The sequence below is a fragment of the Panicum virgatum genome, chromosome 4N (assembly GCF_016808335.1).
Source record: "Panicum virgatum strain AP13 chromosome 4N, P.virgatum_v5, whole genome shotgun sequence".
Taxonomy (NCBI): Eukaryota; Viridiplantae; Streptophyta; class Magnoliopsida; order Poales; family Poaceae; genus Panicum; species Panicum virgatum.
In genome coordinates this window covers 1,000,237-1,028,042 of record NC_053148.1, presented here as the reverse complement: position 1 = coordinate 1,028,042, position 27,806 = coordinate 1,000,237, and the positions used below count along the sequence as shown (strand labels likewise).

At 46.5% G+C, this 27,806-nt stretch overlaps 4 protein-coding genes, 1 long non-coding RNA gene and 2 pseudogenes across 5 annotated transcripts; 3 read left to right on the top strand and 4 right to left on the bottom strand.

The window, feature by feature from the left end:
* Nucleotides 1-349: 349 nt before the first annotated feature.
* LOC120670347 (putative cyclin-dependent kinase F-2) lies at nt 350-1,363 on the bottom strand. Its single transcript, XM_039950429.1, has one exon. The coding sequence runs from the start codon at nt 1,361-1,363 to the stop codon at nt 350-352; it is 1,014 nt and encodes a 337-aa protein (XP_039806363.1).
* A 1,175-nt stretch (nt 1,364-2,538) lies between these two features.
* LOC120670116 (F-box protein At2g26160-like) lies at nt 2,539-5,114 on the bottom strand. Its single transcript, XM_039950122.1, has 2 exons — nt 4,915-5,114; nt 2,539-3,974 (listed from the first exon to the last, which is right to left on the bottom strand). The coding sequence occupies exons 1-2, from the start codon at nt 5,013-5,015 to the stop codon at nt 2,777-2,779; spliced, it is 1,299 nt and encodes a 432-aa protein (XP_039806056.1). The 5' UTR covers nt 5,016-5,114; the 3' UTR covers nt 2,539-2,776.
* Nucleotides 5,115-6,994: 1,880 nt separating this feature from the next.
* LOC120670595 lies at nt 6,995-9,485 on the bottom strand. Its single transcript, XR_005673266.1, has 3 exons — nt 9,437-9,485; nt 8,256-8,326; nt 6,995-7,158 (listed from the first exon to the last, which is right to left on the bottom strand). It is a non-coding gene; the product is annotated as an uncharacterized LOC120670595 (long non-coding RNA).
* A 1,535-nt stretch (nt 9,486-11,020) lies between these two features.
* Nucleotides 11,021-13,152, bottom strand: LOC120670880 (annotated as a pseudogene).
* A 1,731-nt stretch (nt 13,153-14,883) lies between these two features.
* Nucleotides 14,884-18,116, top strand: LOC120670056. The gene is made up of 2 exons (XM_039950034.1): nt 14,884-15,044; nt 16,593-18,116. The coding sequence occupies exon 2, from the start codon at nt 17,124-17,126 to the stop codon at nt 17,799-17,801; it is 678 nt and encodes a 225-aa protein (XP_039805968.1). The 5' UTR covers nt 14,884-15,044; nt 16,593-17,123; the 3' UTR covers nt 17,802-18,116.
* Nucleotides 18,117-18,430: 314 nt separating this feature from the next.
* LOC120670055 (putative F-box protein At3g25750) lies at nt 18,431-21,615 on the top strand. The gene is made up of 2 exons (XM_039950033.1): nt 18,431-18,592; nt 20,108-21,615. The coding sequence occupies exon 2, from the start codon at nt 20,121-20,123 to the stop codon at nt 21,321-21,323; it is 1,203 nt and encodes a 400-aa protein (XP_039805967.1). The 5' UTR covers nt 18,431-18,592; nt 20,108-20,120; the 3' UTR covers nt 21,324-21,615.
* An 894-nt stretch (nt 21,616-22,509) lies between these two features.
* Nucleotides 22,510-24,150, top strand: LOC120670054 (annotated as a pseudogene).
* Nucleotides 24,151-27,806: the final 3,656 nt, after the last annotated feature.

Here is a 27,806-nt window from a genome sequence, read left to right as displayed (position 1 = left end):
CATCAGAACAAATGAATTACATGCAAGCAAATAATTTTATATGAACAATAAACATAACTGCATCACAAAGAAAAATCTTATAAGTATATATACACGTGCTAACACATGCTCTAGCTTTCACTCCTGCCTAATATAAACAAATAAAGAGAAGAAAAGAAATAAAAAGGAAAAAAACTCTGAAATCATCATTGTTGGGCCGAATCATCCCGTGAGCCTCTTCAGGCGACAATGGCAACACCCCAAAAGAAACGAAAACGAAAGAAAACACTATCTTTGAAGTGAGACAAAACATGAACCTAGACTATTGCATTGCAGCGCTGACACCACAGCAAGTTACTGGTCTCCTATCCTATGCTTGTGTAAACAGCGGCACGAAGCCAGGGAACTCGGGTTCCACGGCAGCAGGGGGCTTCGTCTCCACATCCTCCTCAGTGAACCACCGATGCTTAAGTGCGTCTGCCGCGGTGGGCCTCTCCCAGGAGTCGTAGCTCAGCAGGCCAGCAAGGACCTCGCGCCCGGCCAAGGATAGGTGGTCTATCACGTCGTCGAACGCTTCCACTCCCATGGTGAGAAGCTCGTCGCTCAGCTCCAGCGTCTGCTCGATCATGTCATCCTCCGTGGTCGCCGTGAACAGGGGCTCGCCGGTGAGGAGCTCGAACATCACGCACCCCAGCGCATAGATGTCCCCCTCGGGCCCGTACCACTGGCTGCATATCAGCTGCTCCGACGGGCGGTACTGCATCGTCGTGCCTTGGAGCTTTCCCAGGAACGTCTTTCCTACGCGCCTCGCCGGCGTCGCGCATCCGAAGCCGCAGATCTTAAGCGCTCCGTCGGCGCCGACGAGGATGTTGTCAGGGTTAATGTCGCGGTGGATCGTCCCCGTGGCGTGCAGCTTCTCCACGGCCCGCAGGAGCTGCCTCATGGAGTCGCGCGTCTCGTCCTCGGAGAAGGGCCGCCCCTCGAGCCGGCTGCGGAGGCTGGGGCCGGCGAGCTCCATGACGATGTACAGGTCGCCGGTCTCCTCGCTCTTGGCGACATTCTTGATCTGCACGATGCCGGGGTGGCCGCGGCACGCGGCGAGGCAGCCGGCCTCGCGCACGACCGCGGGGAGGTTCGGCGCGCCGCCTCCGTCGAACTCGTCGCCGCGGATCCACTTCACGGAGACCGTCGCGCCCGTGCGGCGGTCCCGCGCCTTGGCCACCACGCCGAAGATGCCCTCCCCGAGCTCCTCGAGCATCTCGTAGTCGTCGATGTTCTCGAACTGGTAGCGAGCCCGCTTCTTCTTCTTCTTGCCGGCATCCGCGGGGGTGGCGGCTTCGTCCGGCGCCGGGCGCTTGCGTGCTGCGGGCGCCCCCGCCGCCATGGAAAAGGAAAACCGATCGATCCAATTTGGAGAACGCACTGGAGAACAAGCTAGCAGGGACTACTTATATTGGAGGGTTTCTTCGATCTGTTTGGAATCGGATACGAACTCACGTCTAACACGGATAGGACTTGGATCGACCACCGCCGACGCTGTTTGGATGACTCGTCGAAACTGAGTCGGATTCTGCTCCCCCTCCCTCCCAAAACCGTGCCAGGTACCGTCTCAATCCTGCACGATGGCCGCCAGGCACTGCCTGTCCTGGGCAGATCGACTTCCAGCCGGAGCTCCTGGGCCTCATCGTCGGGCGGCTCCCTCTAGCTGACCGCGTTCGGTTTGGAGCATCCCAGGCGGCGAAATCCACCGCATGCCCGTGCCGGACCGGAGGACGCCGTCTGCCACGGCTCCGTGGCGAACTGGCTCTTCCTCAGGCGCCCCGGCGGCGAGTTCTCGCTGATGAACCCTTTCCCTGGAGACGCTGTGCGGCTCCCTGACTTAGCGTCCCTAAGCAAAACAATTCCGGTCTGCTAAGCAAAACAATCATAAGGCAATATTGTATACATCTCCAAGGCCAAAATGAAGACCGTAGATGATTTCATATTATTGATCATGAAACGCTATTGCAAATTCATATGCCCCGAAAATTGAGTGTGGCTGCGATTCTAAAATAAAGATGGGAACGACTCCACAACAATCGAGTAAAATTTCGAATAGCATCACTCTATTTTTTTTCAGGCCAATAGGATGAAGCCGCGTAGCATTTCCAGCTAACAAAAATTGAGTGACAAGAATCCAAATAATCAATCGATTTGCCTATCAAATTTGGACTGAAAATCCTGGCCATCCATATGCTGACGATTGTCTAAAACATCAAGCAATCGTCGATTGGCTGGGAGGGCACTTGGGGTTACAGAGAGGGCACTCGTTCTTACACTCTTGCCAAGTGCCGTAACACAGTGATTCCGGCTTTTCATTCCAGCAGCAGTAACACAATCTTTTGTCACAGATGCTCTGTACAGAATTTGAGTGTCAGCTTTCTCATCTATGTTGGTGAGGCTATACGCCCGGATCCTGCTTATTACAGTAATAATAAACATAGTATCAAGTTCCACCTCTGCAAGAAAACCAGACAGAATTCATACCAGCCTGGAAGACATCAGACATCAGATGCAAAATAACGCAAAAGGAAAATATTGCATAATCAGCCCAGCAAAGCATGGATAGATCATGGACCAATATTTCAGGGTAGTATCTATCACATGACAATACAACATAATTTGGACAGGAGGGCATTGAATGCCAAGTCAATGAAACCATACAGCTACAAGAATAGCCAGTTAATACATCATATTAGGGTAGTAAAGGAAAGGGGCTCCCACGAATAGCCAAAACTCCAAGGCAAGCAAAGATTTGTCATCGCCCAATGCCATAAACCAAATTGGGGAGCACCCAAAGGCTTTGCGGTCGCTGGTGATGGATGCCGAATCTGGGTGCCATGATGGATTCTGAACAGTAAGGTGCGCCAGGCACCACCTCACCAAGCTCGGCCACAATCCAAGGTTCATTACAATCTGCAGATGGGTTGGCGAAGTAAATACTGTTGCTTTTTCCTCCCCATCGTTCAGGGCTCATGCATGAGAATGTTGGATTCCTCCTATCCATGCTAAGAAAGAGAGCATTGTCTCCCAAGTTATCCACCTTTACCCACTTAGCTGGTTCAACTGTAAAGTCAAGGCAGAAGACTTTAAAGGTGCCACTGAAGCCTGAAAAGCGGTCAATGCTTACTGAGAAGTCAACCAACAGAAGCATTTCACCACAGACCACCAACCATTGCTTAAAACTCATGCCTACAACCATGTCCTCTCCCCACATAACTGCTACTTCCTGCACGCTGAGCTGAGGCGCCAAGCTTATTCTGTGGAGCCTCCCAAGCAAGTCCATGGCAAACATCTCACCTTTGAAGAACACAACTTGAAGGATGCGTTCAACATCAAGAGGGTGCTCTGACCAAGAGTTTGATCCAACCTGCCACTGGAACATTGATGATCTCGAGCAAAAGAGGAGACACGAATTGGGTGAGTTGATGGGAGCTACAAGGAATCCACAGTAGATACCAGTGGATTTGAGTTTGGGAGGCTTCACAGTAGCACCACTGTATGCATCAACAAGGAGGCATTGCTCCAAATTGGAGAAGATAAGATAACCATATGAGCAGCCCAAATACCGCATGCGGACCTGACAGTTTTGGGGTGCTGAACAGCGAAGGGAGGAGGTTTGCTTTGCAGGATCAACAAGCTGCCACTTGATATTGGATAAAAGGCTTTGCTTGATGTAATTACGGTGGGGATGAGGATCATAACCATCTGGTTGGAAATGGAGGGGTGGAAAGTTGAAGCTGAATGCAGGTGGGAGGGAAGAGACTGCAGCGCGCCAAGAGCGGCAGGTGCCGATGAAAGCAAGGAGGTCACGGAATGAGCTAAGGAGGGCAATTATTTGCAGAAGCAGGCTGTCCAGGAGATCTGCCCAGACATCAGGGCCAGACATGGAAGTTGAGGTAGAGCTTGAAGCATGGCAGGTTTTCTTGAGGGGCCTATCTGGAATGGCAACTTCCCTGCAAAATACAGAGAAATAAAAAATGATGGATCAGAAGTAAGAACTGAATGATATGAACATGACAACAACGAAAAAGTACAGTTATAAAAGAAACATGCTCTACATACATCTCCATTTCATTGAACTTCATAATAGGATGTATATAAACATGCCAAACATGAGAACAAGGTACAGCAATAACATCAACAGCACTGTTACAGTTCTTAGCAGAATGCGAAATCCATGTATATTTCCAACTCTCATAACCGTCAGGTACCTCAAGACCGATAACATCAAGCAATGAGACTTAGAGGTCTCCATGATACAACAGGTTTCAAAATACGCCCTGCCCTCCTGGAAAGTTTAGCTATCTAGGGACGAACTGACCCAATGAGCAACTGGAATCCACCTTCTTTAGACTCTACAAAAGCTAATATAACACCATACAATTACTTTAAGCTAAGAATTGTCCAGATTTTAATAGTTTCATCACTGAGCTCTTTCTGGATCCTTGAGCTATTACTAAAAGGAGAGGTGCATAAATATAGCATTAACTTTTCTGAACTTTGGTAGGTATCTCTTATGAAGGTAAGAATGAAGTGACCCAATACTTATACAAGAAACATTAAGCCAGCTCTTACGCCACATAAATATAGTATTTCCATGGTAATATAACTGATGAGATTTATCATTTCGCAACAAACAATAGGAAAGCAAACAAACAATTTTATTTAGGCAGCATAATGAGCGCATGACCATGTATGAATCCATGAGCCAGCAGCAGCCCGAGCCAGGACGAGGGCACACGATTCATGAGTTCATTGCTCGATGCATGCCAGAAGAGCTCCGCGGTTGATTTAATTGGCCTGGCTAAACATCGATGCAGCGAAGTTGTAGCAATGGAAACCAAACAGAGGCATGGAACGAGAGGGGCTTAGAGTAAGGGAGTCCGCGCAGACCTGCGAGTGGTGGGTTCCATCGGCGGGGGATTTTCTGGCGGAGGCGCCAGCGGCGGCCGTTCTTGTCGGAGATGTCCGCGGCGGCGGCGGCGGCCGGCCATGGTAGGCGGCGAGGAAGCGGCCGCCGATCCGGACTTCCCGGAGAAGCCGAGCGGCTGCCTGGGTGGGTGGGTCCAGACTAGGTGAATTGTTGGGCCGACTTGGCCCATGGGTTACACGTTTGTTTGTTGTACCGCTCCGCCACCGGGCAGCGGATACCGGCCGCAGGCTCCGCTCTGAGACTAAAATACGATTAAAATAAATTTTATTTATATTCAGGTCCCTACTGTCCGGCAGTAGGGCGACAGGGGCCGGCCGCCCCGCAGCCGAGCAGTAGGGTACAAAACTGTAAATTATAAAATTGAAAATATATTTATGTAAAAAACGATTTTGAAAAATATAAAAATAAAAAAAAACACGTTTGTTTGTTGTGTTGTTGGCAGACTCAATTAATCGTACGGGCCGAACCTCAAACACGTCGGACCCATCAGCAGCCCAGAACGAAAGGCAGAAGCCCTATATGCTCCGTGTTTTCTTTTTTTTTTCTTTTTTTGAAGCCACTGCATTCGTGTTTAAGATTGGGGCCTTTTTCATTTTTATATTTTAAAAAAAACAAAATTTTAAAAATATATGTCGAATAGGGAAATTTTCAAAAATGGGTGTCTGTCGCCCCCTAATGGGCGACAGGGTGACTGTCGCCCATCCAGTGAGCGATATGACCTAAATGTAAAAAAAATTACATTTAGGTCCTAACGCCCAGGGCGCATTAAACAGTGAACTTGTAAAATCGATATAAAATCGTAAAAAAATCGAAAAAATACAAACTCAATTGTTCTGGATTCTATGAAATAATATCTACAACTTTTGTTACATAAAGTTTTTCATTTGATCAATGTATCTAAATCAAGAAAAATAATTTTTGTACTTAGAAAAATCTGAAATAATTCATTTGGTTTAGTTGTGCTTATCTAAAATTTACCAACCTTTTTTTATAGCTCTTAGGAAATAAAATAATGGTACTGTAAAAGTTATGGCTTCTAATACTCAGTATAGCAGCATGGATAAATAACCCATTTAAACTAGACATATTGCAAGATCTAATTCAAAAACTTATTCTAGAAATGTTTTCTGGGCCTACCAATTTTATACAAGCCTATGCTCACCATATTCAACACTCTGGCCAAAGATGACATGCATCCAAAGGATGGATCTTGATATTTAAATAAAAGTGCATTAAACTGGTATTTAAAATAGAGCAAGATACATTGATCAAATAAAAAAATTTATGTAACAAAAGTTGTAGATCATGTTTCATAGAATCTAGAACAGTTGAGTTTGTAGTTTTTTTTATTTTTTTTTCGATTTTAAATCGATTTTACAAGTTCATTGTTTAATGCGCCCTGGGTGCCAGCACCTAAAAGTTCTGTCTATAGCCTGCTTGGGTGATTTGGGGGGGCATCTACACTCGAGTGAAAAGACAAAGCAAATCACACGAATCAAAACCAAAAAGAAAACTGAGTGAAACAGAAGACTCTGTCACCCGAGTGAGGAAGCCCATCAAATCACTCGAATATAGCAGACAAACAACAACTGAGTGATTCTTAGTATAGATGACACTCAAAAACAAGATTTTGATAAAAAATAAATAATACAACAAAATAAGAAATATAGCCTACAACAAAATTGCACCAGAATCCACATTTTGAAAATGTGGGTCTGATCCAATAGAAGGCACAAAAAGAGCTAAAATATTTCTATTTTACAGAACGGGAACCATGAAAAATTAATAAGTTTGAATAATCATAAAAGAACAAATTTAGAGTTTTAACAACTTAATATACTTCAACTTAATATACTTTAGAAGTTGAAATATCAAATTTTATAGGAACAAATAAATAGAACATTGAGATAAGATAATTTAGAGTTTGAACAAGTTAATATCCCTTACAAGTTGTATTAAAAAGAATAACAAACCAATATTAAACAAGGAGTAAAACAAAAGACAAAAGAACTTGATCTGATAACCTAGAACTTGCTCCCAAAAGACTGCACAGAAAAAGGCCTAGCTTCTTTCTTCAAGATATAGCAAAAACTTCATATCATCTTCATAACTCTTGGATGCTGGTTCACATCTTCATGAAAAGGCATGTAGCCGACACAGGAAACAAGATCCCTCCTAAAAGCATTCTGCTTAAGTGCAAATAACTGGAAAAAAACAAAACATAATCAATCAGCTAATCACATTGAACTAGAATGAACAGAGCTGAAACAAAAATATTATGGGGCACCCTGAGTTAAACGAAAAAAGAAATAACAAGAAGACAAAATGTACAAAATTTTCTATATGATTACTAAATTTCAAAAATCAGGGGGCACCCAGTGTAATCCCACAGATGTAAATGCAAAGATGTCAGATTACAAAATTCTCAAAAAAAAATTCTACGGATTATAAAATTTCAAATATTATGGGGCACCTAGTGTAATCCCACATATACAAATGCAAAGATGCCAAATTACAAAATTCAAACAGAGCTGAAACAAAAATATTATGGGGCACCTTGACTTAAACAAAAAAAAAGAAATAATAAGAAGACAAAATGTACAAAATTTTCTATATGATTACAAAATTTCAAAAATTAGGGGGCACCCAGTGTAATCCCACAGATGTAAATGCAAAGATGTCAGATTACAAAATTCTCAAAAAAATTCTATGGATTACAAAATTCCAAAAATTATGGGGCACCTAGTGTAATCCCACAGATGCAAATGCAAAGATGCCAAATTACAAAATTCTCAAATATTTTTTATGTATTACAAAATTTCAGAAATTAGGTGCACACTGTGTAATCCCACAAATGCAAATGCAAACTGTCAGATTATACAAAGTTCTCAAAATATTTCTATGGAATACATAATTTCAGAAATTGTGGGGCACATTGTATAATCCCACAAATGCAAATGCAAACTTTCAGATTATACAAATGTCAGATTCTACAAAATTACACCCGCTACATGTGTAACTTACAGTATAATATCCACTGTAATTTTATAAGAAAAGCACTGTCAATATAATTAAAAGTGATGGTAACTTACAGTTCATACAAGACACACGTAAACATTCACAGAAAGCTGTCAATACAAATTGCAACTTACAGTTCAGAGAGGGCACACATAAACATCAATACAGGAATCATCCCAAGAGGAATTTAATTTAATAATACAATATGAATACATATACCTAAACATCAAGCTAACTATTAGGAATATAAGAGAACATGCATGGAAAGGCAAAATCACAATACCTTTTCGAGGCCTCCCATACTTCAAATTTTGCCCTGGTTTGGTCACAGCGAACTCCTTTTGCTTGAATCAACTGATGAAATAAATGAATTAGATTAATACAATATGACTAACAAATTGCTTGAACATGAAAAAGGTATTTCAGATAATTCCATAGTGCTCAAAAGTACAAAAGTAAATCAATGCACCGGAACCAATCAAATTTATATGGTTCTCAAAGGTACAAAAGTAAATATATGCAATAGAATCAGTCAAATCAGGAAGCAGAGGTTACTGCATCTAAAATCAAGTCAACCACTACAATTACAATGACCTAACATTGAAATGACAGTGTAATGAACACTGTAAATAAGACTTAGGAACACTGTCAGTAACTTTAAAAATATTTTAGTACCGAAGGAAATTGAATTAGTTAGTGACAGAATGCACATTAAAATGAAATAAACAGAAAAACATGGATGCTTTGAATCAGGTACATATAGTAGCTAAAGAAGATTCAGCAAAGCAACGCACTGATATTAGTGCTATGGTCACATATTAATATAGATTAGATTAGCAACAAACAGGAATACCCGATAGGTACATCAAAAGCGGTCTGGGAATTCACCAAATGGAGAGCTGGCCCACATGTCATAGATACAACCAAATAGAACGGCGGCGATAGAGCTTGACGAAACAGTAACGAGAGGCGCGGGCGCCGACGCGAGCAGCAGCAGCACCACCACGCCCCCCGGCACCGCTCCCTCCCAAGCGCCACCTCGTCCTCGGCCTCGGTGGCTGGACGCGCGGCCTCCGACGTGGGCCGCCATGCGCGCTCCAGCGGAGAGAGCAGAGAACACATAACACACGCATGCAGCTTAGACGCCAATGAAATCGATTGAGAGAGGGCGAGATGCAGGCTAGCTATTCAGAGGACAACAGCTAGAGCTGGCCGTGGCCGAGCACAATGGAATCCCAATCCCCAAACGCAGCAACAGTTGGGGAGGAACCCACGCCCACGCCATGCCTGCAGAGAGAGAGAGAAGGGTCCAATCCAAGGGGAGGGGCCGGATCAGATGCATGCGCCGGCCGCCTGCTGGGATCTCTCCTATCCCGCAGCAACGCCTCAGCAGATCAAATCAACAACAAAAACCACAAACAAGGGAGCAAATCGAAAAGAAATCAGGGAGGAGACGACAACAACCTGAAAATCGCCTCACCTTGCCGAGCTAGGAAGGGAGCGGAGCTCACAAGGGAGAGGAAAACGAAATGGAACTGAAAAGAAGAATGGGGATAGAGCAGCTAGAAATATCAGGCGGCAGACGAAAAGGATAAAAAAAAAGGCCGACAACATGGCGAAAGGATAAAAAAAAGGCCGACAACATGGGCCCGCAGATCACTGAGATAAATGGCACCAAAACAAACAAATGGCGCAGATTGGATTAAAATGAGATCGGACCGCACAGCAAATCGAGTGAGCAAAGTCTTCAAATCACCTGAGTGACAGATAGCTTTTCCTTAAAAAAAAGGCGTACCCAGTGCCGTAGGCTTCCCGCCCTGGGCGCCAGCACCTAAATATATTTTTTTTACATTTAGGTCATGTCGTCCACTGGATGGGCGACAGGCACCCTGTCGCCCATTAGGGGGGCGACAGACACCCATTTTTGAAAATTTCCCTATTCGGCATATATTTTTGAAATTTTGTTTTTTAATATAATAATGAAAAAAACGCTAAGATTGGTATATACTGGGGCGCAGTTAGCTGTCGCTAAAAGCGCCGCCGCTTGTTATTTGGGCTGAAATCGTCTCTCCAGGCCCAGATGAAATAGACTCCGTCGACACTAGCACGAATCGCGGCCCTCCAGGCCCACTATTTCCTCTCCTTCAACTATTCACCTCGACCATAATCACTGCGTTCGGCAGACTGGAGCTGGAGGCTGGAGCTGAGATGGTGTGAGAGAAAAATACTGTTGGGTTGGCTGGAGCTGGAGCTAGTGGCTGGAGTGGTGTGAGAGGAAAATATTATTGGGATGGAGCTGGAGCTGGAGCTGGCTGCCGAACGGAGTGAATGACTTGTGCCAGAATCAGCGCATGAGTTCAATGCGGCCTAGACCACGCAAGAAAGATTATGGACCGATCATTACTTACGATTATGGACCTAATAAATTCGTCTTACGATTTTCCGTCCATGCATGTAGTTAGTTTTATAATTAATTTATATTTAATATTCCTAATTAGTGTTGTAAAAATTTTCAACAATTTTTTTTGGGAACTAAACATGCTCTAAATGGGTCTTAAGCGTGAGCCCAATAAACTCCGGTACAAACAGTACAAGAAAAATAGAATAACAGTGAATGGAGTCAGATTGATGACATCACCTACATATAAGGAGAGTTCATTCAAAAAAAATCTATAAATCTTAACTTGTGCATCCAAATTAAAATTCTGATTGCATCATTATCTTTCTTATGACAAGATCTTCAAAACAAGACAACAATTACCTATGTTTGCACGATATTTTTGAAAATTATTTTCTTAATGCCTGTCAATAAATTTCGGCTACTGAAAATAAATAATAAATAGTTTAACTATACAAATAAATAATTATTTTTTACGAATAAAAATTTAAACATAACAAACAAATAATAATATACAACGAACAAAAATATTACAGACCGCGAACATTTGATTATAATGAAAAATAATTATCGCGAACACATCCGTCAACTTCACGGAACAATTTAATCAACAAAGCGAATAAATAATATGGTATTGCGAACAGATTCGTTGCACGCAAAGTGCAGCTTTGGGCTATAGCACACCAGCATCAGACTAAGCTAGTTTAAGAAACATTTATGACAAAAAAAAACTAGTCAAGTAGAGTAGCAGCAAGCAATGCAAGCTACAAATATATATACAGCAGAAAATCATCATGGAAACCAGATCTTTTCCGAGTTCACTGGTCGATGTTCTCGTGCATTCTTGGTCGTCAGGGCTCCGGCATCTGAAGCTTGTCCGCCAAGTTCTTGGTCGTGCCCTTGAGCGAGAGGACGAGCCAGACGAGGGTGAGGAACTCGCCGCCTTCGTCCAGGCTCTTGGCGTGCAGGCCCCCCCTTCCCGTGGCGGCGGAGTAGCAGAGCATGCCGACCCAGACGCAGTACATCACCTCCCAGCGCGTCTCCGCCGGCTGCAGCCCCATCAGCTCGTCGGAGAGCCTGCACGCGTCGTGGATGAGAGGGCACGCCGACGACCTGCCTGCCTCCTGGACGGTCGTCGCCAGCAGGGCCGCGCCGTCGAGCCCCGGCCGCCGCTCGGCGGCGGCCCGGACGATGCGCTCGACGTCCTCCATGGCTTCGGCGAGCAGGTGCCGCCTGCTGCCGGTGATCAGCATCTCGGGCCGGGAGCGGAGGAGGTGGGCCATGTAGTCGGAGATCGCGCGCGCGCGCACCTCACGCCCACGGTCCCCGCCGGCTGGAGGGCCGCTGCGGCGGAAGCAGAGGTCGGTGGCGACGTGCCAGACGAGGACGCTCTCGTCGAACGGCTCGCGCAGGCTGCTCTCGATCGTGCTGCCAGCGCCGCATCGCCGTTGCAGCTCCACGGCGAGGATCCAGTTGTCGGCGTCGAAGCTCCGGTAGGTGGCGAGGTCGAGGCCTCCGGCAGAGGCGGCGCGCGCCACCGCCACGTCGAGGATGACGGATCCCGCGACGTCGCCGCCAGCCATGCCCTCGTCGCGCTCGCGCCTGCACTTGCGCAGCCAGCCGGCCTGCACTCTCCGGCGAGCCGAGCGCAGGAGGTTGTACTGGGGGAGCGTCTCGCACAGCGCCGGCACGCCGGCCGCGGACATGAGCTCAGCGGCCGGCGGATAGCCGCGGCGAGGGCGTCGAGCCCGACCGCGGCGGTCAAGATGACAAGGACGTACGTCGTGGTGACATCCATGGCGTCGTACCGTTGCTTGTCGCTCGTTGCGAAGAGCGCGATGGCAGCGACGTGCAGGGACGGGAGGAGGAGCAGGTGGTAGGCCATGGACGCCGGAGTGGTGAGGAGCCGGGTGGCGTAGATGAGCCTGAATGCGCGGCGCCGCCATGCCATCTCTGCTCCTGCGGCGTTCGGGCTCAGAGGAGGCCTCAGGACCCCGTCGTCGTCCGCAGCCTCAACCTCTCCTTGCCGTCGACGTCTCATCAGATGGGAGGAAGCGGCTAGCAGAGACATGTCCGAGAGTAGCATGCGGACTTTGTCCCCGTCGGACAGCACACCCGGCGCCGGCGGCGTCCTTCTCCAACACTTGATGAATCCATGCGCCGGCCTGCTGCTGGTCGACACGGCGGCTCCCAGCCTGTCGATGCTGGCTCGCCGCCTGAGAGCCCGCCATGGCTTCTCGCCGAGAGTGAGGATCCCGACGACGAAGAGCACAACCCACGACGCCGTCAGCCGCCCGTTGCCGGAGCTGGGCCACGACTTGAGGAAGGTGTAGAGGGCAATCGCGACCTGGGACACCATGACCATGGCGTGCCGTATCCACACCTCGCCGTCGCTGTCTTGTTCGACGTCCAGCTGCCGGCCGCCGAGGTGGACGAGGGGGACAGGTGCCCACAGCACCTCCAGCAGGCGGCCGCTTGAAGGCCACGGCGCCTGCCAGCTGCCGCCCCCGCCGGCGGCGGCGTGGCGAAGGAAGACGACGGCGAGCGCGTGTCGCGTAGATGGCGAGAGGGTCGCTGCCGCTTCGCGCCAGCCAGATGCAGTCTCTGAACCAGCGCGGGATGGCGTACTGGCGCGTGGGGCCGGCGAGGAGGAGAAGCCACTGTACGCCGAGGCTACCGAGGACGAGGACGCGCAGCTGCCACTCCTCCCACCATTGCGGCAGTGATGAAGAACCCCACACATCAGCCATCGTCAACCTCTCGCCCTCTCGATCTCCGTCCTGGGTCGGTGTTGTTAACTTTGCCGAAACGAGAAGATTATTATATTAAAAGAACCGTACCGTTCGTGATTTGCTGCTGCGTTTGCGTGTCCGTGCTAACATTCCATGTCCTTTAGCTTTGCGTGTTTCGTGCCATTTCGATTTTGTGATGATCACTAGCGCGCTCTCTCTCTATATATCCGATGCAAACTAATTTCTTCATGCAAATAGTGCAAACTAATTGTTTCATGTAAATTGTGCAAACTTTAATTTTGACTAAAGTTTTAAATAGCCGGCTATAACTTCTGCTATAAATGGCTATAGCTATTAGGAAGGGCAGCCTCTATGGCATTTAGCCCGCTAAAACCGGCTATAGCCCGCTAAATACCGCAATAGCAGCCCTGCCGCTAAACATCTTAGCCGGCGATTTAAAACATTGATCTTGACCACCGAGTCGACATTAGAGATACTGGCTGCACATATATATCTGAACGACCAGTATCTTTGAACATGTCCGTCCATGAGGGTGTGCAAGGTGAGCGACCGTACCGAGCCCAAAAAAATGGGCCCCCACATGCCCATCCTTTATTCTTCTGCGTGCTAATCTGGGTACCCATTGTTCGGTGGACCAATTCTAAGATTTTCAACTGCTCATTTAAGCTTCAAGGTTTGTTCTTCTTTTGTTTTAATATCTATTTGGATTCAAGCGCTAATAGGTACTAAACTTTAGCACTAGCTCATCCAAACGGGAGTGTTACTGGGTAGGCTAAACTTTAGTCAAGATTCAAAAACTTTAGCATGCGTGCTAATATGTGTGCTAAAGTTTAGCACTCAATTTTAGCCCCTCCGAACATGCCCTTATTATCTTGATAAACTACTAATCATGGAAATCTTGTATGCTTAAATCACATTACTTTTCTATACTCAACTTGTTGAAATCCTACTTGCTATCTACTATGCACAAGGGGCAATGAATTGTCAACAATAGCGCAGATTAAAATGGTGTGGATGAGTGAAAGTACACTTTATATTAATTTAGGGTCCCAACTCAAATTCTTGGAGATGGCTCTGACTTTGAACGTACGGTTCATTCAAGCTTTCAGAGACCTAATAATGCTTGGGCATATGAAAAAAAGTAATAATACGATGCATAAAATTTTATAAGGAAACAATAGTAATAAAGAGTAGTGTAAGTAAAGATAAAATGATATTAAGAAATAAAAAATCCAATTCAATCTTGAAACTACATATCGAATTGATTGAATTTATTTTTAGTTTTGGAAGAAATCAGCTTGCATATTGGTCGATCTTTAGCTGGAAGAGAATTCAAGTCCATTCCAAGAAAAAAACACTATAAGATTCTTTGACAGTTCCACTACTCTAACGCTATGTATCTCGTTCATGTGTTGTATATATCTTCCCTTGAACACTTTTTTAAAAAGAATTGGATACTTTACCGTACGTAGAGATCGATAAGCATGCAGTAGCAATTAACACAACAGCATACAAAAGTCAAATATAGATCGTGGGAATGAAACGAGGTATCAAACTCTTAAAGATCGGGGTGGTATTTTTTTTTGAGAAACCGGGTTGCATTTTATTTATTTATCCGAGAGATTACACGACAGTACATCTTTACGAATACACTTGTGAGGAAGATATTAAAAAAATATTCCAATACGCGAGTGTTAATTTTTGAGCGATAAGCCCATAAGGCCCAAACTTGGCCCACAACGGAGATCACAACGAACAGGAACAGCAGTAGAGAAGAGAGGGGCGGTAGCCTGCCTGGTGGAAACGAACGAGAGGAAGGAAGGCGAGAAGCGGCGGTTCCGGAAGCCGAAACGGGCTCGACATCGCCGGCACCAGTCACCACCGCGGCATCCACTCTGAGGCCTCTGGATTCGCCTGCAAGGTCTGGTCTGCGCTCTCCCTCCCTCCCTCCCTCTCTGGCCCGCTCACTCCAGCACCCAAATCCTTGTTTCTTTTCTTTTGTCGATCGGTCCATTTCGCACCTCCGTTTCTTCTCCTCACCCTCGGTTTCTGAAGCCAAAGCCGAAAATTTGCGTGGCGCATTTGTGCTTCTGCTCTACGGCGATATCGACTCGACCTATTACGGTTAGATTTCCTTTCGATTTTGGTGTATTTGTGAGATGTACGGAGCGCAAGAACCCTAGAATCGATGGATGGACCTGATGGATCAGTGATCAAGTAGATTTAAATGGAATTATTCGCCTTCCTTCTGATGTGGCTAGAATAAAAGACCCGACTTTGATGGTGCGTGGTGGTCTCGAACGGGAATTTTGATGCTGTGTGTATGTCACGGTTGATCTGCAAACGGCAAAAAATGTCAATTAAATGCATTGGTGTTTCGTTTTGGTCTAATTTGGCTGGCGATCTTAATTATGCTTTTATTGCAAAGTAGTTTGTGGTATCTTTTCATGTAAAGTGGGCTAAATGTTTTAGCTTCCTGGATGGGCCTTAACTAGTTAACTTTGGATTTTCATTTCCATAGTCCACTTTAAGAAATGATAGTATTACTCCAATCTCCTTGAATTCAGAAACCAAACAACTTACATGTGGCATTCTTATCTTTGATGTGGCATTCGTGTAGGCTACCAGGCAAGTAGGTAGTAGTACTGGGTACTTTAATCTTCTGTGCATTCAATCTAAATTCCAATATATATCAGTGTGTATTGTGGTTTCAGATATCTGTGCCATTCCTTTTCACTTTGTTCATTTCACACAACAGCGTCTTCTCTGAAGTGTTGTTTTCTTAATTCAAACCAAGACTAACGAATTGTGTCACATAATTGTTCTTGTGGTGGGATTGAGTTTGTATGGTTGATTTCCACTGCATCTGTTGTAACTGTATGGTATAGAGAAGAACCATAGAATAGATGTATCTGATTCACACAGATGTATGCAGTATGCACAACTAAATGCGGCTTGGATGAAAGGCCCCACTTTATGTTAGGTGGTGGTTGTGAGCAGAATTTTATTCTATTTTTCTGCATGCCATGGTTGACGTGCAAATTGTAGGACAAATAACAAAGCAATTTTCAGCAATTGATTGGGCTTTTGTGCCATTACAATAACAGTTTTCACCTCTGTTTCACATGTCGATTATCTGTACCGCTGGGAACAATAAATATCATGTTCTGAAATAAGCTGTAGGTTTAGGAAGGTTCAATTAAAAGTTTAAATTGAAACTAGGCACTTGGATTAAAATAAAAAAATGTTTTTTTCCTTTGTCTAACTGTCTTATCCCGAAGATTAGGATCTTCTGTTCAGCTGCATTGAATTTCTTATTTGTAACAGAGTATGATAACTTAACAAGTGGCTTTGAATATGTACAGCAAACATAAAAAATTTTGCAGGGTGCCTATGTCTCCTGAAATTGATCTGCCTGCATCTCATATTCAAGTCATGCTTCTAATCATCGAATTTTACATTTTTGCAGAGACTCTGTCACTGTCTTCATGCAAAGCCCTAGCAAAATCTCCGCTTTGCCTCCACCACAACAACTCTTGCTATTTGTGGGGTTCAAGGGTGGGTAGATCTCCCGGAGGGCCTGCTCCAGTCTATCGTTACTCTGTTGGGTTCCTTCCTCGACCTCCTTGCATTTGCCGGCACTTGCCGTTCTTGGCGTGCTGCCTTCTCCTCATATCCTTCCAAATCTACATTCTGTGCCTTGCTGCCGCCTCTCCTCATCCGACCCAATATCCGTGTGCCAGCTCCTCATCTCCCTTCCAAAGGTGATGATGGTCGCAAGCTACGCACATGCCAGGTCACTGATCTGGCCAACCCAAACACCCCTCTTCGCTGCCAGATTCCTCAAGAGACACTTCAGAAGCTGTGTTTTGCAGGCTCTTCCTATGGTCAGCTGATTTGTGGCAGTCGGAGAAATTGTCTTGTTGTCGATGTATTCACTGGCGCCAAAGTCTCACCACCGCAGCTCCCATTCAGCGAGGACACTTATTTCAACTCTGGCATGCTGACAGCTCCCATGGCATCACCAGATTCACACCTCCTTGTTTGTGTAGAATCCAATTGGGACTGCACTCAACGCTCCTTGCTTGATTGGCCGGTTGGAAGCAATTCCTGGTCAGAACTACAGCTCAATGATTCACGGATAGAGCAGATTGTGGAGTTCAAGGGCCAGTTCATCGCAATGGACTTCCGCTACAGGCTCTACACTCTGTCCTTGGCCCCCCAGCTTAGCCTGCAAGAGATTACAACTGTGTGGTGGGATGACATGGATGAATGCCCATTTCTAAGGCCATGGCTGGTGGTATGTGGCGACATGCTTCTGATTGTTGACCACTATATCAACCTCTTGTTTGGATCACCTGTCAACTACAAAGCCTACCGCCTAGACATGTCAACTGAACCTGCAACTTGGGTGGAGGCAGGGAAACTAGAGAATCACGCGCTCTTTATTGGTGGCGATGTGAGGAGCCCGGCATTTTCTTGCACAAGCCCTGGACTATGGAGTGGTAGGAGCAACTGCTTGTACTATGCCCATGACACTCAACCTTGGAGCTTGCATGGGCTGGGTGATGATGCAGACGCCGTGTGGGATGATTCCACTGACCCTGACCTTGTGTTCAAGAGGAACTGGTACGGACGGCTGCAGCCGTTCTGGGTGTACCCGAGCATGCTGTACTGAGATGGCCAGTGATTGATGCCCTGCTCTTGCGTTGCTGAAATTTCGTGTTCAAGTTCTTCAGAAACAGAGACTTTTGCTTTCACATAGATGATGTTATTATGGTATTAGCACTTTTAAAATGGAAGACCTTATTTAGCGTGTGCATGCTTGCCCGTTTCACTGTTGAGATCTTAGGTGTACTCCATCTGAATTAGCAGTAAACATTTTATACGCATTTGAGGTTTCGTTTTTGTGTGATTGTCATGTGCTTTCTTTACTATGATCTGCATTCTCCAATATGTGTGCTTTGAATAAAATATTGATCTGCCTTTGAAATATGATGCAGAAGTATACAGTGTGTTTGTATACAGTATAATCAGGGGTCAGCCTTCTTTTATTTCTTCCCTTTTTCCTTCAAAATTCTAGAATTCAGATTTGTAAAGCTGGAGCGTGGAATTTGTGATTCCGACTTGACCCCAAGAAAAATTTCCTCTAGGCCCTAGGCCCTAGGCCCAGCAATAGTTGTTGGGCTATCTGTGAGTTTCATTCGGCCTGCCTACTTGGAAAATTGCTTGGACCCATGTGCACAAAGCCCAAATTGGGCCCACAACAGGAAGCAGGAAGCATAAATAGGGAAGGGAACAGAGCGAACCGGAGCGAGAGGAAGGAAACCAAACCAGAGAAGCGGCAGTTCTGGACTGGAAGAGGGAAGCGGAGGAAGGGGAGGCGATCTCGCCGTCATTGCCGGCGAAGGCGCTGGCACCAACCGGCAACCGCAGCACCGTATTCGCCAATCGACGCCTGCTTCCTAGGCAAGATCTGCTCTCTCTCTCTCTCTCTCTCTCTCTCTCTCTCTCTCTCTCCTAAGCCTCAGCTTCTTTTTCGATTTTTTTTTTGCTCGGTTCATTCCGCGCATCCGTGCTTCTCCTTTGTCCTTCGGTTAATCATTTCTTATACCAAGCCAAGAAATTGCGTCGCACATTTGTTTCCTGTGGTGTGATCTTGAATCGAGCTACTACAGTTAGGTTTCCTTCGGCTATCGGTACGTACGGGACGGAAGAACCCTAGAACATTTGTCCCTGATCGAGTAGATTTAAACGGAATTATGCGCCGCAGCTAATGTGGATACATAAAAGACCCGACTTTGATCATGAACAGTTCCTTTTTCGGGTATTACGCCGCGTCTGATTTGAAAACGGGGAGACGTATTAGCACTGGTTTGGTCTAATTTTATTCAGGGTCTAATTCATCATCATTATCATCGCTATTTTTTAAAGCAGATCATCATCATTATTAGTCAAGCCTGTGGCAGTTTTCCATGTAATGTCTAGATGTTTTAGATGCCTGGATGAGGCTCCTTTAATCAAGAAAGAAAAGAAAAGGTTATTGTAATTGATTTTGGTACAGTACTGCTCGTTTATGCCATCTGAACAACCCTGGCTTCTTTTCTTTTTATAGCATTTGAGTAGACTACTAGGTAGGCAAGTTGGTAGTAGAACTGGAGCATTTGGTAATGGAGAACAAAAGTTTTCTTTTTTGTCACATCAGCATTCCAATTTTGCAATTGCAGACACCTGTATGGTAATATGTAGTAGGCAGTAGTGAGCCTCTCCTGCCACCTAGTCCCTAGTTTTCTTTTTACTCGTTTCATTTCGCACATCGTTGCCTTCTCTTCAGTGCTTCTGTTTCTTAATCCAAACCAAGCAAAGATATTTCGTCAGCATTATGTTTCCACTGAGTTCTGCTAAACTCTGGTATTGATGGATTTCATTGATCAAGTAGATTCAAAAAGCTGTACGGCCCACAAATAATGTGGCTAGGATAAAAGATTCCCATTTTATGTTAGTTGGTGGTTCTGCTCAGGATACTGAAATGTATTTCTGTATGCTATGGTTGATCTACAAGCACGAGAACACGCATTTCTGCTCTTGGTTGGGCATTTTTGCTATTAGAAGATACTTTTCACCTTTGTTTCATGTGTCAATTATGTGTGCTGCAGGGCAACCGTAAGTATCATATTCTCACAATAGATAGGTTTAGGCGACCTGGAAGAAAAGTTTAAATTGAAACCAGACCCTAATTATCATTTGGATAAAAGTTCAATTATTTGTCTTGTCTGTCTTATTTTGAAAATTAGTATCAGTCCATGTGCATCGAATTCCTTGTTTGTAACAGTGTATAATGACTTAACTGGTGGCTTCTGATCTATACAACACGTGTACTAAAATATTTGTTGGTTATCTATGTCTCTAGAAAGTTATGTGCCTATTTTTCAATTCTCATTCAGTTCACACTTCTAACTTGTTCATTTTTTCACTTCGTTGCAGAGAGTCTGAAATCATGCAAAGCCCCAGCAAAATCTCCGGCGCCTCTGCCTCCACTACGACCCCTGCTGTGTGTGGGCTTCCAGGGTGGGTAGATCTCCCAGAAGGCTTGCTCCAGTCCATCATTCCTCTGTTGGGCTCCTTCCTTGAGCTCCTTGCCTTCACCGGGACGTGTCGCTCTTGGCGCTCTGCCTTTTCCTCACACCCATCCAAATCCACATTCTGCACCTTGCTCCCACCACTCCTTGTCCGGCCCCACATCAGTGTCCATGCTCCACATCTCCCTTCCAGAAGTGACGATGGTCACGAGCTCCGCACATGCCAGGTCCTTGATCTAGCCAACTTGAAAAGCACCCTTCGCTGCCAGATTCCTGAAGAGACATTTGAGGAGTTGTGCTTTGCCGGCTCTTCCTATGGCCAGCTGATTTGTGGTGGTGGCAAAAATTGTCTTGTGGTTGATGTGTTCACTGGTGCCAAAGTTTTACCACCACAGCTCCCGTTTGACGATGACACTTATTTCTACTCTGGCATGCTGACAGCTCCCCTCACATCACATAACTCACACCTCCTTGTTTGCGCAGCATCCAACCAGCGCAGCATTCAGTCCTCCCTTCTTGATTGGCCAGTTGGAAGTGATTCTTGGTCAGAACTACGGCTCGATGATTCACGGATTGAGCAGATTGTGGAGTTCAATGGTCAGTTCATCGCATTGGACGGCAGCTACAGGCTCTACACTCTTTCCTTGGCCCCCGAGCTTGGTCTGCAGGAGATAGCAACTGTGTGGTGGAATGGCATGAATGAATGTCCATATCTAAGGCCATGGATCGTGGTGTGCGGTGACATGCTCCTCATGGTCGACCACTACATTACGCTTTCATATGATGGGGCACCTGTCAACTACAAAGCCTACCGCCTCGACTTGTCAACTGTACCTGCAGTTTGGGTGGAGGTGAAGAAGCTGGAGAATTACTCACTCTTTATTGGGAGCGATGTCCGGAGCCCGGCGTTTTCTTGCACCAGTCCAGGACGATGGGGTGGGCGGAGCAACTGCTTGTACTATGGGTATTACTATCAACCTTGGATCTTGCATGGACTTGGTGATGAGGCAGATGCTGTGTGGGATCCAGACAATGACCCTGACCTTGTGTTCAAGAGGAACTGGTACATCAGGCTGCAGCCCTTCTGGGTGTACCCAAGCATGTTTTACATCGGCCAGTGATCGATGGGCTCCATCTGCTTGCGTTGAAATTTCGTTTTTGAGTTTTATTAGAGAGCAGAGACTTTGCATCTGCATTGATGACGCCAGTATGGTATTAGAACCTAGAACTGGGGAGATGTAGTTAAGCGTTTGCAGGCTTATCAGTTTCACCGTTCAGTCTTTAGATGTTTCCACTGCTACTTTTAATCTCTTGGACTGGTTGTGAACTTGTTGGTTGCGTGCTGGAAAGCCTGGAAGGCTGAACCGACTACTGTTATTTGAATGAGTTGTTGAAGACGATTGTGATGTCTGAGCTTCCTCTTGTCCCTGCAGAATATGGAGGGCAAACATATGGTATTCTGATGATTGCTTGTGTGGTGTTTACAATGCCATGCAATCTGTATTTTTGAAGCAAAAAAAAAAAGTTTTGTGCAGGCGGGATGTGAATCAGAAATCCAGACGTCTATAAATAAGGTCTTCAGTCTCTTGGTCTTTGCTGATTTTTGCTGCCGCACCGCCCGGTCTGCGCCCGGTCAGGCATGTACGCCCACTGCTCATCCAACCCTTGCCTTCTCCCTCTCTTCCCAGACTGCGCCTCTACTGCTTTATGTGGATGGCCAAAGCAAGAAGCTTGCGGATTCATTTCCCATTGATTGGTTCATGTTTCGTATCAAATCCAGTGCGACTTGTGCATAGAAATCTTGGCATTTTCACCATGTAGTGATGTTTGATCGGTGGTCAAACACTAACCGCAGTAAGGTTGTAAATGTACTTTTCAGTTCCATTTGTTTTTTTCTGTTCCTGAGTGAAAATACCAAGGGCATCCTTAGATGGTTAGATTTGATTTTTTTTAAGACAAAAGTGTAGTTCATCTAAATATCGAAGAGATTATCCATTAACTTGTTGGCACCAAAGATATCGTCTTCACTGTCGATGCAATGTTTTGATTTTTTTTTGTGTAATATACTAGGATAACAGTGTTGCTGCACTTCCTTTTTCTATTTTCTTTATGAGGGTAATAGTTGTTTCACTTCAGTGTTAACGCAAATTTCCTTCAGGTCATTATCCTGTTCTATCTTTTGAAGGGACAGTTACTAGACTTACCACAAGCAATTAGGCTGGATATGTTTGTATCCATTGTTGCATTTTTATTTGATATCCATGTAATCCAATCTTATCAAGATCATTCTAGTTTGATTTGCATTTAGTATTATTTTGCATATTATGTTATGCTTGCATTTATATTTTTACAACTGACATTTGAGGAACCACACGCTATATCCTCATCCTCTTTGTTTTATTCAGTTCGGTTCATTCTGCTGACATATTTGCTTTGGATTCACAATTTGTCAGAGAGAAGCTGCATTCACCTGCAAGTCCAAGCGCCACCACCATGTCCGAACTTCAAGATTGGGCAGGCCTCCCAGATGGCCTGCTGCACTCGGCACTCCATCGTTCCATTGCTAGGCTCCTTTCACGACCTTCTTGCCTTTGCCTCCACCTGCTGCCCTGGCGTGCTGCCTTCTCCTCCTTCCCATCTAAATCCACACTGTACATACTCTTCCCCCCTCTTCTCCTCCAACCTAATGTCCCTTTCTGCTCCCCTCGCCCTTTTCCAAATGTTGCCAGAAGCACCTTTGTACCCAAACGCCAGCCAGGACACATTACTTTGCTCTCACATTCCTCTGCTTCCTATCGATTATGGAAACAACCGCCCACCAATTGCTTTGGATAAGTTTGCCTTTAGGGGTGCTTCCTTTGGTCATATGATCTTCTCCAGCAGCAGGTCCTGTTTTGTCTTTGATGTGTTCACCGGGATTGATGTTTCACCTCCACTACTGCCAGTCGATGAATACACTGAGATCTACTATGGTGCTGCCCTCACTGCTCCTCTATCATCTCCAAACTCACATCTGATTGTGTACACTGCGTCCTCCAACTTCTTTTGGCATGTTGGCAGTAACTCTTGGTTGAAACACTCTCCTCGCAGTGGAACACTTGACAAATTTGTAGTCTTCAAAGGGCAAGTCTTTGGCATGGGTTCTGATCCTAGGCTGTTCATGGTGCACTTGACGCCCCCGGATCCGCTTGCAAAAATTACCAGTTTTCTGGGGTGGAAAAAACAGCATGACCAAATATGAAGATCACTGCAGTACACACACAAACTCACGCGAAAACTGGATAAACACAGAGACACGGTCTCGTTTCGGTGCTGCCCGACTTGCAGCTTTTCTGAACTCTATTGCTAATATGAAGATAATTACAACCGGCTGTTGAGCGGAGCCACAATCCCTTGACGAAGACTGCCGTCCCAAGCTTCAAACTCCCGTCCGAACGTGCGCACGTCAGAGCTCCTAAACTCACGGCCAGCTCACTTAACAGAATCAAAACCGAAAAAGACTCTGAAACTAATAACTACCTGCACAAGAATTATTCAACACCTCCATCCATCCAGTGGGCTACAAGCGCGGGAGCTCGCTGGATCTCGGGGCGGCCGAGTGGGCGCACGCGAAGGAAGCGCAGCGGGCGCAAGGAGAGGCGGTGCGGGCAGGGGCCAGCCGGCCAGGGCGGCGGCGCCGATGGGGTTTACATGGTGGCTGGAGGAAGAAGACATGTGGGGTCCCACCAGTCATAGAGCTAGAAGGAGAAGGAGCGTCATGTACTACTGGGATAAGGCAGGGGCAAAGGGGTCTTTTTGCTTGCCCCCACGCTTACAAGCTGATTTGGTATGCCATGTCGGCAAAATTAGCAATTTATTAATTTCGCGTGTAGAAGAATGGTAAAAATATATGAGCTAAGGATAGCAATTGAACAGGTGTCACATGCAAGCATGGCAAATAGTTAAATAACTCCAGTTATTTAGGCTGTGTGTTAGTTCGTGAAAATTTTTGGCTTTGGATACTGTAGCACGTTCGTTGTTATTTGACAATTAATATCCAATCATGGACTAATTAGGCTTAAAAGATTTATTTGATCATGCGCACTGTGGCCGGCCGGTGAGGCTTGCCTCATCGCCGCACGACCCATGCGCGCACCATCCCTGCTCCGCTCGCTTCCCTTGCCGCCTCGCCGTCGGCCAAGACGCGCTGCGCGTCGTGCAAAGCCTCAGCACGCGCTGACCGCGGGTCAAGGTGTGCGCTGTCCACGTAGATCGGACGTGGCGGTCCACGTAGGTGGTCAACGCCGGTCAGAGACGTTTTGGACCTCAAGTGACACATTTAAATAGTTTAGGGGGCTCAATCTGCAATTTCGAAGTTTATGGACCTAAACAGAACAGATCAACTAATTTACGGACCCCCAGTGCATTTTACTCTAATTTAATTTATATGGTTCATTCTATCCAATTCAACCTGCTAACAATGTTGGCTTTGTGTTTACAATTTGTCACAGAGAGCTTCTTTCACCTGCAAGTTATGTCCGAGCTTCGGAATTGGGCAGACCTTCCAGATGGCTTGCTGCGCACCATCATTTCTTTGTTGGGCTCGTTTCGTGACCTTCTTGCCTTTGCAGCCACCTGCCACCCGTGGCGCTCCGCCTTCTCCTCTCACCAATCCAAATCTACCCTGTACACACTCTTCCCACCTCTTCTCCTCCAGCCTAATGTCCCTTTCTGCTCCCCTCGCCCTTTACCAAATGCTGCCAGGAACACCTTTATACCCAAACGGCCATGTTATGTCACTGATTTAGCCAGCCAAGACAAGTCACTTCTTTCTCAGATTCCTGTGCTTTCTATTGATTATGGAAACAACTGCCCACAAGGTGCTTTGGATAAATTTGCCTTCAGGGGTGCTTCCTTTGGCCATATGATCTTCACCAGCAACAGATCCTGTTTTCTTATTGATGTGTTCACTGGTATTGATGTTTCACCTCCGCTACTGCCTGTTGACCAATACACTGAGATCTACTACGGTGCTGCCCTCACAGCTCCACTAGCATCTCCAAACTCACATCTCATTGTCTCCACTGGGTCGTCCAACTTCTTTTGGCGTGTTGGCAATAACGCTTGGTTCAAATGCTCTCTTCGCAATGGAACACTCACTAAATTTGCAGGCTTCAAAGGCCAGGTCTTTGGCATGGGTTCTGATCGTAGGCTGTTCATGGTGCACTTGACGGCGCCCCGAATCCACTTAGAGAAAATACCAGTTTCCTGGGGTGGGAGAAATAGCATGACTAAATGGCATATTAGCATCGCTTGGCTGGTGGCATGCGGCCACATGCTTCTCATGATCGGCTGCCAAAGTTGTTATCCAGGAACAGGAAGTGTCTTTGAAGCCTACCGTCTTGACACTTCAACTGAACCTGCAAAGTGGGTGAAAGTGGAAAAGTTGGAGAATTGGGCGATATTCATCAGCAACGACAAGAGAGTCCAGCCACTATCATGCATGAACCCAGAGAGATGGGGAGGGAGGAGCAACTGTGTATACTGCTATGATTTTGACCATTGGGTTGTGTTTGAGTTCGGCAAAAGCAAACCGCTGCATGGAGCTGACGCCAAACCTGATGTCTTTATTTTCATATGTTGTGGCAGCATGGTGCAACCCATATGGCTTGTCCCCAGTATGTTTTCTTTTTGCTGTGACGGTTGATGATTCCCGCTGTGAGAAGTTTCAATAGGCTTGTCTAAAATCTTTAACTGTTGGAACTTGGATATGTTGAATTATGTTGTGGTTGCTCTAAGATTTAGTTGGAGTATGATGGCTTTGTGGTTTATATTCATGTTCTTGGCCAGTTTTATGCTTGCTGCTTGAGCCCGTGTGTATGAACTAAGCAATGGAAGCGCTGTTATTTCAGTGCTGCAGCAGGGAGATCTAGATCGGAGTGTGTGATGACTTTGCACTTGATTTATCTTTTCGGCACTGGTGTGCAAGCCAGCTTTATGCTTAAAGTCCTCAAGGTTTCAACTCTGGTCTGAAAGTAAAAAAAAAATGTATGTGCATCATACAAATAGTATTTCTGAAATACAGAAAACAAATCGAAGAAAACTGTTACAGTAGTAGTTTAGGACTGATGGGCGTTGGAACTGCTTAAGCAGAAGCTCTCAGATGCATCCGATCCCATGGCAACCATTCAGTCAGTGATGATACAAGCCTGAAATGCTCGTTGCTCGGCATGGCATCGGGAGAGGACACTACTGCTTTATGCGTCCACGCAACACAGTCCCCAACGTCACCGCCCTCACTCAAATTCTCCGGCCACCGCGCGCGGCGACGCCGGCAACTCGCTCCGAGCCGTGGGCGAGATATGCGCCTCCTGGCCTGCCGCGCGACGGCGCGAGCGATGCATCGACCGGTGGTGCCGGTGCCGCCGCCGCCAGGTAACTGTGCTGCTTCTTGCTGGCCTCCCTCGTCGCCTCCAGCTTACCGGCGGGTGGCGCTGGCGGCCGGTCGCTGGCACAAGGGGTGGACGCTGTCTGATTTACTGTCCGGGGTGGACGGTATTTCGTTTACCGTCCACCCCCTGGGGCACCTCAAAGCCGTCCGATCGGGATCCTACGGTGGAGATTAAAAAGGAGGCTCCAGGCAAACGAAACCAGCAGGCGCCAGCCGCAACACCCGATGCAAGCGTGATGCCGGAGGCGCGCCATGGCCGGCCGGAAGCCACCGGCGACGGCGACGGCGACGGCGACGGCGACGACACCCGATGCAAGCGTGATGCCGGAGGCGCGCCATGGCCGGCCGGAAGCCACCGGCGACGGCGACGGCGACGGCGACGCCGAGGCACGGCTGCCGGCCTACCGCGTCGTCGGAAACCACAATTCTCTTAGGTCTCCCGTCCCGCTGCCGCGACGTGCTTGAAGCCTGCGCACCATGAGGGAGCCGAGGCGCAGGCGTTCTTCACCATCGAGGGCAAGAGCTCAAGCTTGACTGCATTTAGAGCGAGGTCACGATCGCTACTGCTTGCTTGATTTTCTCTGACCTGTACCTGAAATCCGTCTGATTCGTTGAGCCTAACTGCGCACCCGACATGTGTGATGCCGCCTATGTTAGTGCTCATGACTTGCACACCTTTCTTCCTTCCAAGCCATGCTGTTGATCTAACCGACCAAGTCAGCTATATCTGCCCTCCTCCTGCCTCATACTTCTACACCATTTAGAGTTTTACACACGGCTTGTGATTGGAATTGATGATAAGGCCTATCTATGCCTTGCTGATGCTACTTCACTAAACTCATCATGTGTCTTGCCAAATGAGTTGAGATCTTAGAGGAAACTGACACACGTCTTTACGAATCTCAGAGGACTTTCCCATGACCCAAAGCCATCATTCTAATATTTGCACGGTACGCGGCTTTCCTCATATCACCGGCTATGCAGTCACGAGAGATACACAGTTTGGAAGGGTTCGCTGGTCATACACCCTCATGTCACTTGTGATTGTAGTTGGTCACCGGGGCTATGTCCATCGGGATGGCGGAGGCGGTCTCTTTCTTATTGCATACCCGAGTGTTTCACTTTGAAAACCAGTGCAGAATAGTGACTCTCTCACCAAATTTGTACAGATCCA